The sequence below is a fragment of the Nematolebias whitei genome, chromosome 23 (assembly GCF_014905685.2).
Source record: "Nematolebias whitei isolate Nwh7 chromosome 23, NemWhi1, whole genome shotgun sequence".
Classification (NCBI taxonomy): domain Eukaryota; kingdom Metazoa; phylum Chordata; class Actinopteri; order Cyprinodontiformes; family Rivulidae; genus Nematolebias; species Nematolebias whitei.
The window spans coordinates 13,692,824-13,706,401 of record NC_056520.1 but is presented as its reverse complement, the minus strand read 5'-3'; the positions used below and the strand labels follow the sequence as shown (position 1 = coordinate 13,706,401).

The window sequence follows — 13,578 nt, the reverse complement described above, 5'->3', positions numbered from 1 at the left end:
GAAAAATTATCTTCAAAATGGATACAAATGGAGAAATATTGTCTAAAAATGTAGACTATATTTTAAAGGGTTTAACATGCCAGACTGTGTTTTTGTGTCTTATTTTGGTAATAAACCCCTTCAGTATAATTTAACCCCCCTTTAGTGTCCAGAGGATTGGTTAGTCTGGATTAATCGGAACGATGAAGAAGAATTAAGTGTCTTCATAAATGTTTCAGCCTGAGCTGACTCCATGGAGTCTGCTGAAGCCGAGGCATCATGGATGCCGCCAGCTACAGAGACAACCTGAGGGCCTCGGCGGGGAGGATGAAGTGGTGGAGGGAGCTGAATGGGTGGAGAGGCGCAGGGAAACAGAGGAGAGAGGAGGTTGGAGAGCTGGTGGAGGTGCTGCTCCAGGGCAAAGCTCCGTGGGGTTTCACCCTGAGGGGGGGCACTGAGCACGGAGAGCCGCTGGTCATCACAAAGGTACGACTTCTCTTTGCTTCTGAGAGGAAACTGTTCAAATACCTTATTTAATGCACAAAGCGGACCCCAAGTTTTTAATATTTGCTGTTGCCAGGTAGAATTTCAGATCCTCCCCTCGAAAAAATCCAGGGGTGACTTCTGGTCACAGAGTACGAAACTTCGATCTTTAAGCTCCAACCACAGTGAGAAACATTACACTAAAGATTTAAATTTGGCGCTCCAATTAGAGTCAGATTAATCGGCGACCACAACATACATCTACGTAAAAAAAAAAAAAGATTGTAATGTTCGTTCTCGAGGACCGGAATCCGAATCCTGACAGTGCTGTTGCTTTTCTCTCCATCTGCCGCTCAAGCACCTCCGATTACAGCGTTTAAATATTAACCAGAGCGTCAGGTTGCAGCCTCCACAGGTTCACCTGAAGTTTCAAGAGAAAACGCTGACTTTAAACAATTCAGTTCAATTCGGTTTATTCATATTGCGCCAATTCACAGCAGAGGTCATCTCAAGGCACTGAACAGAAATAGTCATACACATAAAAATCAGTTCAAGGTTCTTTATTGTCATTCGCATCACATGTGGTCCATGAGGTGGATAGTTAATAATATTTATCTAAGCAGCCAGCTGTGAGTTTTCACTTCGTCGCAGTCTCCCATCCTAAGCGAGCACAGGATGCAACAGTGGGAAGGAAAAACTCCCTCGTGTGGGGAAAAACCTCCAGCAAACCAGGCAGGACAAGCGTCCATCTGCTTCGACCAGCTGGGTTTGAGAGGAACAGGAAGGAAAAATGAACATGCAATGGCAGGTCCAGGACAGAGTCCATCAGGTTATTCTAGGAGGAAAGACAAATAGACATAATCACATGTTAGGAAAGAATAATTACAAATACAATTCATTTGATGAAATGGGGGCAATTTGTCCTCCAGTAGTCTAAGGTTATAGCAGCATTGGATAAGGAATACGTCAGGAAAAATGAGCTGACTAACTATAGGATTTATCAAAAAGGAAAGTCTTAAAAGTGGACAATGTGTCAGCCTCATGGACAGAAACTGGAAGTTGGTTCCACAAGAGAGGAGCCTGATAACTGAAAGATCTTCCTCCCGTTCTGCTTCTGGAAACTCTAGGAGCCACGAGTAAACCTGCAGTCTGACAGTGAAGTTCTCTGTGAGGAAAATATGGCACAATAAGATCTGTAATATAAGATGGAGCTAGGTTGTTGAGGGCTTTGTAGGTTAGAGGTAAGATTTTGAATTTAATTCTGTACTTGACAGGGAGCCAATGGAGAGAAGCTAAAGCTGGAAAGATATGATCTCTCCCAGTAAGTCCAGTTAAGACTCTGGCAGCAGCATTTTGGATCCACTGAAGACGTTTTAAAGAAGTATTTGGACACCCAGATAATAAACCGTCGCAATAGTCCAGTCTAGACGTGACAAATACATGAACCAGTTTGATGAACCTGCTGGCGTGTTCTATCTATTGTTTTTACTGTCATCACTCGCTCTATTACTTGTTTGACTGAAAATCTTGCGTTTAAGGGGCTTGACAAATGGTGATGCAGGGTTTATTCCAGGAGATGGTGCTAAAACAACAGGTTTTTTTTGTCTAAAGCGTTCACCTAGACAGTATTTAAGCAGAAAACAAAAAAAAAAGCTGTGACAGGAGCTTCTAACACATCTGCTTGAAATATTAAATGCAACAAATGTAAGCTTTATGTTGTCATGTGAAAGAAAATAGTGTGTTTTTGCTGATGATGTGATGTTGTATGATGGATGCAGGCTGCATACTGTGCTCATGTCTCAGTTCAAATAAGTCAAAATGGATCTCTGGAGGAAAAAAAACATTTCCTTCAGTATAAAAATCTAGAAAATGCACTGGGAACTGAAAACATGAAGCAAAAAAGAAAGTTCTAGTTGTCTTTTTGTTTTGTGGACAAACCATTCTTTGTCTACAAAGTATTATTGTCAGCAAAAACTTTGATTTGAGGAATTTCGCAAAATAATATTTAGGCCCGATTTCATTTAAAAGGCCCATGTCTGAGATAAAGGTTCATGTTTCATCAAATTTTGTGTTTTCAACAGATTTATTGAAGAATTACCGTACTTTCCACCATACAAGTCACATCAGTCCAAAAATGTCTAATAAAGTGGGGAAAAAAGACATAAATAAGTCACTTCGCCGTATAAGTTGCATCTATTATGTGTCACCGCTGATGTGTCACGTTTGTTATGCGTGCGCGGGAGGACTTTAACAAGAATTTAAGAAGATTAACATTTAAGAACAATTATTTGTTCGCTCAAAATTATAGCAAAGGTGTGTCTCAGTTGAACTTTTCCATAATAAATGCACTTTAACGGTCAGATCAGCTGCATTTCGCCTGGGGGATGCAGCGAAATGCAGCTGATTTGACGTTTGCTCCAGGAGTTCCGGAGCGAGACGAAGGTGGTTTGGTATGGCAAGCCGAGTGTCTCATTAATAGCCACTTTTACCTATTAATGAGACACTTGGCTTGCCATAAGGTTTGATGGCCCTCTAGTGGCTGAAAATGGTAGTGTTCAATATTTTCCATGTCAGAATGAATGAAATTGTCAGATCTCAGCAAAAAATTGGTTTATAAATATGGGGGGAAAAATATATATATTAGTCGCTTCGGTGTATAAGTCGCAGGACTTGCAAATTTATGCAAAAAAGTGTGACTTATATGACAAAATATACGGTATTTAGTTGAAAACCTTCTGTTGACTGTTCAGGTTGATGCTCCACCTCAGTCCTTGTCTGCAGGTGGAGGAGGGCAGCGTGGCGGCGGTCCGTCTGCAGGCCGGAGACGAGATGGTGAGCGTGAACTCCTTTCCTCTCAGCGGCTCCCGTCAGCAGGCCATCTGCCTGGTGAAGAGCTCCCACAAGACTCTGACCCTGGTGGTCCGGAGGTACCAAAACCATTGTAACATCGTTTGATTTTATTATATGATTAGCCCAAATTCCTAAATGTTTCTAGGTTTTTAAATGCATCTGAGCAGACGTTTGAACAATTGTTCATTTGTTTCCTGCATGTTGCTTTACTGGCTCAGCTTAGGGAGAAATACCTGTTTTAGATTAACTGCCTCTCAGCCGTCAAGTGGTCAAAGGTCAAAGCTGTAGTCCTCTGACAACAGATGATCTCTGCAAAGAATGTTTTGATTAGAACAACTTGTAACAGACAAAACTCCAAAGCTGATGACATAGAAAGACATTAGATCTTGAAAATAGCATATTGGCTTCATCTGTTCATATATTTTTTTTAATGAAGATGGGGGTGAGCTGAAGCAGAGGCGGCTTGACAAACCTTCCACATGGGCCCCTAGCTGCCTGTTTGCTCCTGAGAGGGCAACAAAAGCTCGTATTGTGGAAGCAGTTGAGCTGCGGCCAGCAGCGTTATTTCACAGCGACGATAACGGCTTGTAAATCAGACTGAGTCTGTCAGTCCTGACCCGACCCAAACCAGCCCCAGTGTCCTCGACGAGGGGAGAAAATTGACTTTCAAGCTCAGTTTTGACTTTTAGGTCAGCACGTAGAGAATAAAAATAGGTTGGTGTCAAAGTCCTGATTTTCATGTTCAAAACTGTGTTTTTAAAGCAAACGGGCAACAAAGATTCATAAAAGGTTTTTTTTTCTTAAGAAAAAAAATGCAGAAACTTGCAAAAAATGGCCAAATATCTTGTCAACCTTCCATGTGGTAATTTTCTTAACTATATATATATACACACATACATACACACACACATATATATATATATATACATATATATATGTGTGTGCATATATGTATATATGTATGTATATAAATGTATAAATATATATATGTATATTTGTATACATATATGTGTATATACAGACCCTTTCCAAAAGTATAGAATATCCTGGAAAAGTTGTTTAACTTCCATAATTCCATTCAAAAAGTTAATATTTAATAGATGATAGATTCAGGGCCTATAATTTAAACAATTTCAAGTATTTATTTGTTTATTTTTACATAATTTGACTCTGACTCTGATCATTTGGGCGTCTAGCTCATGAAACCCATGAAAACAGGATTTCAAAAAATTAGAATACTGTGAAGACATCAGCCCAAATTTTGCAGGGCATGAATGTTTTAAACTGAGTGTGACACACTAATCATCTATGATACTCAAAGCACCTGCACAGGTTCCCCCAGGTGTCATTAAATTGCTTCAGTTCGGTTCAATATGGGGAAGACTGCAGACATAACTGGCCAGAAGACCATCATTGATGCCCTCCATAGGATGGGTAAGCCACAAATGTTCATAGCTAAGAAGGCTGGCTGTTCACAGAGTGCTGTGTCCAAGCATATCAATGGAAAGTCTAGTGGAAGGGCAAAATGTGGCAGGAGAAGATGCACCAGCAAAAGAGATGTCCATGGGCTTCAGCGGATTATCAGAGAAGATTCCAGAATCTGGCAGAGATCCAGAAAGAGTGGAATGAGGCAAGAGTCACAGCTTCAAAAACCACCACATTCAGATGCATCCGGGAGATGGAGTACAAGTGTCGGGTTCCTCTGTCCTCTTTTCTGATGAAAGTAAAGTGTGCCTTTCTTTCGGAAATAAAGGTCCAAGGGTTTGGAAGAATAAAGGATGAATTAAATCTTTTAGCGCATCGTTTAGTACATCGTTTAGTGCATCATTTAGCGTTCGTTTAGCGTTCGTTTAGCGTTCGTTTAGCGTTCGTTTAGCGTTCGTTTAGTATTTTTTTAGCGTTCGTTTAGCATTTGTTTAGCATTCGTTTAGTGTATATCTTAGATTGTTTAGCACATCATTTAGTGCATTGTATTACACATCGTTTAGTGCATCGTTTACCTTTTGTTTAGCTTTCATTTAGCGTTCATTTAGCGTTCATTTAGTGTTTGTTTAGTATTTTTTTAGCGTTCGTTTAGCATTTGTTTAGCATTCATTTAGCATTCATTTAGCATTCATTTAGCATTCGTTTAGCTTATATCTTAGATCTTTTAGCGTACCATTTAGCATATCTTTTAGTGTATCTTTTAGCATTCATTTAGCATTCGTTTAGCATTCGTTTAGTGTATATCTTAGATCGTTTAGCGCATCATTTAGTGCATTGTATTACACATTGTTTAGTGCATTGTTTAGCATTTGTTTAGTGTTCGTTTAGCATATATCTTGGATCATTTAGCTTATCGTTTAGCATTTGTTTAGCATATATCATAGTGTATATCTTAGTTTGGTACCACTTTACAATAAGGCTCCCCTTATAATGATGGCTAGTAAATAGTTTATAGTTATGTTATTAATTCTCTACAAACACTTTATAAATCATTAATAACCACTTATTATGCATTAATGAAGGGTGACAGGGAGACAAGACTGACCAGTTTCTTGCCTGTGAGCCAAATCTTTTCACCTCTATATTTCATCTAGAGTTATTATATTAAACATTTCAGACTAAGTTACTACCTTGTAAGCACAATAAGCATTTGTAAACCTAATTTTTTTCGGATATAATATTAGATACTTATAATGCAGTGATAAAGTACAATATTATACGCTAAAGAAATAGGTTTACAAATGCTTATTGTGCTTACAAGGTAGTAACTTAGTCTGAAATGTTTAATATAACAACTCTAGATGAAATATATAGGTGAACAGATTTGACTCACTATTTAGCAAGAAACTGGTCAGTTTTGTCTCTTTGTCACCCTTAATTAATGCATAATAAGCAGTTATTAATGATTTATAAAGTGTTTGTAGAGGAATTAATAACATATCTATAAACTATGTATGAGCCATCTATAAGGGGAGCCTGACTGTAAAGTGGTACAGTCCATTTAAAATGTAAAAAGAGCATCTGAGTCACCTGTTGCTTATTGCTTAAATTTTCAGAACAAAATCAGTTTGTTTTTTTTAATCAGACGTGTTTAGAAGAAAGAATAACTCAATTAGCTGCTTCCTAAACCCTTTTCCTGCCATGTGCCGTTGACGTCTGTCCTGTCAGAATTATATACACACCAGTAAACAGTAGAGGGGTCTTAAATCTTGAATCCTATTAGTGATTGTAAAGCCACAGGCCTGAGCTGAGCTTTGCTGAGCGGGTGGGGTCAACACGAAGGGACAGGTGCCCTGCTGGATCCCGTCAGCTACCTGCGGAGGTGGAAACTGTTGGTCTGAGGAGGGTTCGAGAGCAAGCAGCGGCTTTGAAATAAGAGCAGAAATGTCCAAGCTGGACCTGAGAGCTCACTGAGTTTGTGTCAGAGCTCCCCCCCAGCCCTGAGGGCCCCCCTCAGGCAGTGGCAGTGGTACAGCCCGTGTTGCCTAGGTGAGCTGACACTGCTTACAGGCCATATCAGCAGAGCTCATTGTTTTCAGGAGCTTTGGTTACTCTGAGCTGAGAGTGGGCGCTTCGATCTGGTCTCTCTTTGGACATGGTGTGAGACTTTCACTGACAGGTATTTCCTCCAGCTTTTCTCCAGTTTTGATGTGTTTTTGGCTCCCCAGAGGTGAGGTTGGATCAGAAACAAGGGAATAAGATGATTCTTGATCAGAGGCATCAAGGTTTTTTTTTGTTTTGTTTTTTTAATCTTCCTAAAATGTCAGCTAAAAACTAAAAATCTTGATTTCAAATAAGCTGAAGCTAGTTGAAGTAAATCTGTTTTTACTGTGTGGGTGGTGGTGGTGGTGCTGGGAGGTGTCTTTGTAAATCTGTTGTTGAATCACAGGCAGAGAAACAGCTGATCTTTTCCCACAGTGTGTAAAAAAAAAAAAAAAAAGCTTGTATCTGCTGTTAAAATCAGCTTTTAAAAAAAAAAAAAAAAGAATCAGGTTCTTTCATGTTAATTTTCTCATTTTTAAATAGTTTTGACTCTAGAAGTAATTTTTATCAGGACTAACAGAACAATTGTTTAAATACTCTCTCTCTTTATATAAACTGCAGTTTATTCCATTTCTTTTTCTCTCTTTTTAATTTCCATTTTACCTAAATTAAACACAAACAGAACAAAATAAACCCACTCTATGGAGAATAATTTAATTTTGTGTGTGTGTGTGTTTGTAAATTCATGCTGATTTTATTCCTTTGCTGTTAGGAAAAAGTTAAATGTAAAAAATAATTGATTTTATTTACATTTTATGTTGCTTTTTAATCAGGACCTCTGCTGGGGTTAAGAAAATACCAAATCTGATGGATTTATTTAATTTACTTCCAGCTTTATAGTTCCATAATGTTAGTCTGATTCTGGTCGTCACAGTTGTGTTTGCTCTCTTATTGAAGTTTGTTTCTTTTTCCCTCCATCCTTTCCTGTTTTTCCATCCGTGCGGCGACGCACTGATAAGCCCAGCTGTGATGAAGCTGGCACTTTCTATTGTGTGTTTGAGTTTGGGGCTCAGCGGGGTGAGATCGGCCCCACAGGCTGCTGCTGATGCTCGTTGGAGCTCAACTCTGTCTGAAAGTTGGTGAATCAGCAACATGTGTTGCCACTGAGCTGCCTGAGAGGAGCTGATATACTAGAAATAACATCCATTAATGCAGGAATACATGATTCAACACTGGAGTTTAAACTGTTCTCATCTGAACGGTTTTCGTTGTGTTTTAGAGCAAGTGTGGAGGTTACGAGTTTTAAATGTATGTGTATGAACAAAAACTCTCACGGTGAAGACAGAAAATTAAGTAGAAAAGGGAAACAATGTAATGGTAGTTAAAAGATAACCCACATCCAGTTAGTTCAACCTTTATTTATGCAGGTTAGTCTCATTGAGCCTTGAGAACTCATTTACAAGAGAGGCCTGCTTTAAACAAAAAAACATAAACGAGGTACAGACAACAATAGACAATCATATAAAAGCATATAAAATGAAAAGGAAATAAAATAAATTATATTAAAACAAAAACAGCTACATTATAAAGCGATGTAAAACACTAAAACCAGGAACACGTCTGTGTTGGTTTTTGCCACGAGCTGAACAGTTGTTTAAAATCCTTTTAGAGAGGTCAAGGTCGACAACTTCCGACCTTTCTGCAAGATATTCCAGGAAACAGGAGCGGAGTAGGAGAAGGCCCTTTTGCCTAGTTCAGTCCGCACTGAGAATACACTGCAAGTAATTATGTCCTGAGAGTGCACGCTGTAGCTGCACTCACGTGGTGACATGTAGGAGATGTATGAAGGCAGCAGAGCAAGAAGTGGTTTAAAGATGAAAATGTACCAGTGAGCGAGTCTGCGTGAAGTTACATGACCAGTTAACCAGTGAATACAGGGTGCAGTGGTGGGTGCGGTAGTTACAGCCAGTTATGAATCTTAGTGCACCGTGATAGGCAGCATCCAACATCTGCAGGGTGCTTGTAGGAGCGTTCATGTAAATAATGTCACTGTAGACCATTGAGGGAATGAATGTAGCAGCTACAAGGTTTTCTTAGCATTCAGAGTTAAAGATCTATTTCTGAAAAAGAAACCCAATTTTCCTTTGAATTTTGCTGCCAAGTTTTCAATATGAGGCTTAAAAGAGAGATGTGCATCGACTAAGATACCCAAGTGTTTGTAAGCATCGTTGACAACCTCAATAGGAACACCATTTGTAGATGAGATAGAAGGAAGAACTGCTGGTACTGACTTCCTGTTTAAAAAACAATATCCCTTTGGTTTCATCAACATTTAGCACCAGTTTGAGAAGGAACAAATCTGACTGGATGATGTCGAATGCAGACTGTAAAAGCTGGAAAACCTTAGCAACTGTTTTAGCTCGATAATAAACTACTGTGTCGTCGGCATAGAAATGTAAGGATGCATCTGAAATGGTCTGACCTACATTACTTATGTAGATTGTGAAGAGGGTGGATCCTAAGACTGAGCCTTGTGGTGCACCATTGTTAACAGTTACAGTAGATAGCTGGAAGAAGTACCATGTTGAACACATTGCCTCCAATCTGAGAGATAGTTAGTGAACCAACCAATAATGTGATCTGAGAAACCATTTATGACACAAGCTGTCATGATCCACAGTTCTCACGTCGATAAATGTCACAAAGATGTTTATAAAGTCATGTATTATTACTGAATATTCACCTTCTATAGTGTTTTTATGGCACTAAATATAAAACTGACAAAATATTCATTTTTAAATAACAGCTGGTGGAAACAGACATTAGGTTCATGGCTGCCATGAACTTTATTTAACTGAAGAAACTTAGTAAAAATGTTTTACTAGATGTTTTAGTTGATCAAAAGCAACAAGAGAAATATTTGTCTTTTACTTCACTGAAACTTTGACTTAAAACCTCGTGTTTTTTTTTCTAGCTGCATATTGGATATTTGAGTTTCCAGATGCCAATGAATGCAGCAACAGTTATATGATGATGTAAGACTGAAGCAAAGTTTAGTTCATGTGTTCCTTTTTATTCTGCCCAAATATGTACAAGTTAAAGTTTAAAAAGTCTAAAATTCAGGAAAACAAACAAACAAAAAAACAGATGTTTTTGTTTAGCTGAAGGGTGCAAGACATTGAGAACATAAGTTTCCTAATGTTATAATAGACCTTAATATTTTACTTATTTTCTTTTACGTGTCAGTGATTTTTATCGTCAGCATTTAATTTAGTTTCAGTTAAATCACCAGTCCTATTAGGAACTTTGCTTCTAAATAAAACACGGCACATTTGATTAAATGTTAACAGACTTTTTTGACTTTGATCAGGTTAATTCCGTTCGACAGAACTAAACCTGTAATATTCGCAAAGATGAAAAAGCAGCGTACGTATTTGGAAAAGTGAAACATGCCATCATTAATTAGATTCACTAGTCCAAAAATAGTATAAAACCTTTAACTGAAAAAGGCATTTCATGACAGGTGAATAAATCTAAAACCCAAATTTTATGTTACATTTCAGGCTGCTCAAAAACTCTGGAGTTTAACTAAATATCACCAGATCATTAGTTTGTAAAACTATCTGTAAGTTTAACATCGTAAATAATTTTGTCACAACTCCATTTTTCATCTCATTGTACTGACCTTGGTATATTTTCTAACGTGAACTAATAATTTACTTCTCGTGGCAGTAGATTCGGATTTGCTTACCTGATCTCTGAACTGAATGCGGCCTTTGATCCCATCTTTCTTCATAGCCTTTCATGCATTGGCATTAACCACATAGCTTTCAGTCACATCTTTCTGGCTGCACTCAGTTCATCCAACTAAAATCATTCAAGTCCCACTCCTCCCCCGTCACTTCAGATGTGCCCCAGGGCTCCGTCCTGGGGCCTCTTCTCTTTATTAGTGATAATGATTACCGGTATTGCATTTACTTCTGTTGTATTTTTAATTCTATAAAGTTTCCTTGGTGTATTTAAAGGCAGTAAGAAATAAAATGCATTATTTTTATTATTAATGTGCATGTCTACAATTGGGCACCACATGCTCAAAGACATTCATAAATATACCGAACAAAAATACTTTGCTTTTCCGCCCATTTTTCATGAGCTGACCTTAAAGATCTAAGGCTTTTTCTATAAACACAATCAGCCTTTTTCTCTCAAATATTGTTCACAGTGTGTAAATCTGTGTTAGTGAGCACTTCTTTGCTGAAATAATCCATCTACCCTACAGGGGTGGCATATCAAGATGCAGCTTAGATAGGTGATTATTACTCAGGTGTGCCTTAGGCTGGCCACAGTAAAAGGCCACTCTTAAATGTGCAGTTTTATCACACAGTGCAATGCCACAGATGTTCCAAGTTTTGAAGGAGCATGCAGTTGGCATGCTGACTGTAGGAATGTCCATGTTCAGAGAATTTCGCAGTACATCCAACCGGCCTCACAACCACAGACCCCATGTAACCACACCTGCCACTGTGTTTGTTGTCTATAACATATGCCTGCTCACACCATAACCCCACTGCCAAAATGGACCACTCAATTCACAGCGCTGATCGTAAACCACTCACCCACACAACACCATACATACAATCGGCCTCAAGCTCAAACATGAATATTATCAAATAATATTTTTTATATAAGGAAGCCATCAGTGATGGTGACAAATAAACACAAACAACAAATAATTGATGTTAAAGAACCAAAACGTATGTTTGAATCTATCTACATGACAATTAAGTAGATGTAGAAAGGTTAATTTACTATAGCTCTGCTTGTTCACAGCGCCCTCTGCTGGTGTGGGGGTGAAATAACACTAAATTGCAACATTCAGACTCTTCTGACTTTTTTTCTTTCAACACTAAAGAAGTCTTTTGGGTAAAAGCTGAAACATTTCAACAAAGAATCGGTCTAGAAGATGTGACTTAACCTTGTTAGATTCACTTTTTATTTACTAACAGTTCTCATCAGGGTTAGTTTTTCCATTTCAAACATATTTTAATGTTAGGGGTTTTTAATGTTTTTTTTTCTTCTTCTTCTTCTTTTGGACAAATGGATAGTTCATAATCTTACACATCCTTCCAAACACAGAATTTATATACTGTATTTTTTGGACTATAAGGCGCACCGAATTACAAGGCGCAATATCAATGAACAAATCTGTTTTCATTATAAGGCGCATTACATGAAACAAATTCATTTTGACAGATTTTTGAGCTCCGTGTACCACATAAAATCGGTTCGAGGTCAGTAAGTACAACCAGAATTAATACATAAGGTGCACCGGATTATAAGGCTCACTGTTGACTTTTGAGAAAGTTAAAACATTTTAAGTGTGCCTTAGAGTCCGAAAAATACGGTATTTCTCTTGAAGAAGTCTGTCCAGTCCGTCAGGCTGACGTCAACTGGTTTTTCTAAAAAAAAAAAAAAAACAGACATCAAACATTCCTCTCTGTGTTGTCTCTCCTGACAAGGACACTGTGGGAGAAGTTAAACAGAAAGCAACAGAGATTTGGGAAAGCAGAGACGTGATGGAATGTGTGATACAAGCAGAAAGATAACGGGCTGATGTCAGGATGCAGAACTTTGTAGAATAAATAATTAACTTTATGTTTTTGAGCCAAAAGAAAGAAAGAAAAATCTGCAACCGAAAACTGAAATAAACTCATGAGCTCTCAAAATAAAGCAACTCTTTAGCATGAGATTCCTGCATAATGTCTAAACTCAATATGTAGTTTTCATCGCTGCCTCTTTTTGTCCAGACTCGTGACATTGTTTCTGTTGATGAATTTTCCCAGCAGCTTTGTTGGCTCCCTGCAGGCTCAGCCACTTACACTAGATTACAGCAAGGACGCCTCACAGGACAAAACCTCCTCCTCCTCACCTCCAATCCCCCCAGCTATAATCCCACTTACACACACACACACACTCCGGGTCGAGGTGGAGTGTGTGTGTGTGTGTGTGGTCATTGTGCAGCGAGGAAGAGGAGGACACTTGTTTCTGTCAGACCTGAGGGAGTAGTGGAGCAGGTGTTTTTTTTTTTGTTTGTTTTTTTGTGCTGAAGTGAAACCACTAAATTCAGCTTCTGTTAGTTGGTAAGTTTGTTTAAATCAGTCATTGACAAGCTTTTTATTTAAAGAAAAAAAGTGTGGCTTTACAAAACAATACAATTTTTAATATCAGGTCTTTCTTTACAATGCATAACCTGATGGTTAGAACGGTGTTGACTTTTTTTGCCTCCTGTTTTTAGGTTCACAACATACGGTTTGAATTATTGGACTTTATTTTCTGTTTCAGGGCTTAGTTTGATCCAACATGTTATCACTTTAAATGTCATGTTCTCTACAGGGAGCAAGCTGAGTGTTGAACATTTAACATTTCACTTTTGTGCAACTCAAACCATCGAGGAACAATAAAGTGTTTAAATTAGAGATGTTCCGATCAATTGGCCACCGATCATGATCGTCTGAGTTCCGTTAAATAGTATGTGATTGGTCGATTTCTGTTAAATAGTATGTGATTGGTCGATTTCCATTAAATAGTATGTGATTGGTCGATTTCCGTTAAATAGTATGATCGTCTGATTTCTGTTAAAAAGTATGTGATCTGTCGATTTCCATTAAAAAGTATGTGATTGGTCAATTTCCGTTAAATAGTATGTGATTGGTCAATTTCCGTTAAAAAATATGTGATCTGTCGATTTCCGTTAAAAAGTATGTGATTGGTCAATTTCCATTAAATAGTATGTGATTG

At 38.2% G+C, this 13,578-nt stretch overlaps 1 protein-coding gene across 1 annotated transcript in view; it reads left to right on the top strand.

Annotated features, from left to right (window-relative positions):
- The first annotated feature begins 216 nt into the window (after positions 1-216).
- Positions 217-13,578, top strand: part of LOC119429066 (protein Shroom2) — a 43,298-nt gene continuing 29,936 nt past the window's right edge. Inside the window, exons 1-2 of the mRNA XM_037696783.1 lie at positions 217-465; positions 3,244-3,389. Of these exons, the coding sequence (XP_037552711.1) occupies positions 259-465; positions 3,244-3,389 (353 nt within the window). The 5' untranslated portion in view covers positions 217-258. The remainder of the gene's footprint in view (positions 466-3,243; positions 3,390-13,578) is intronic.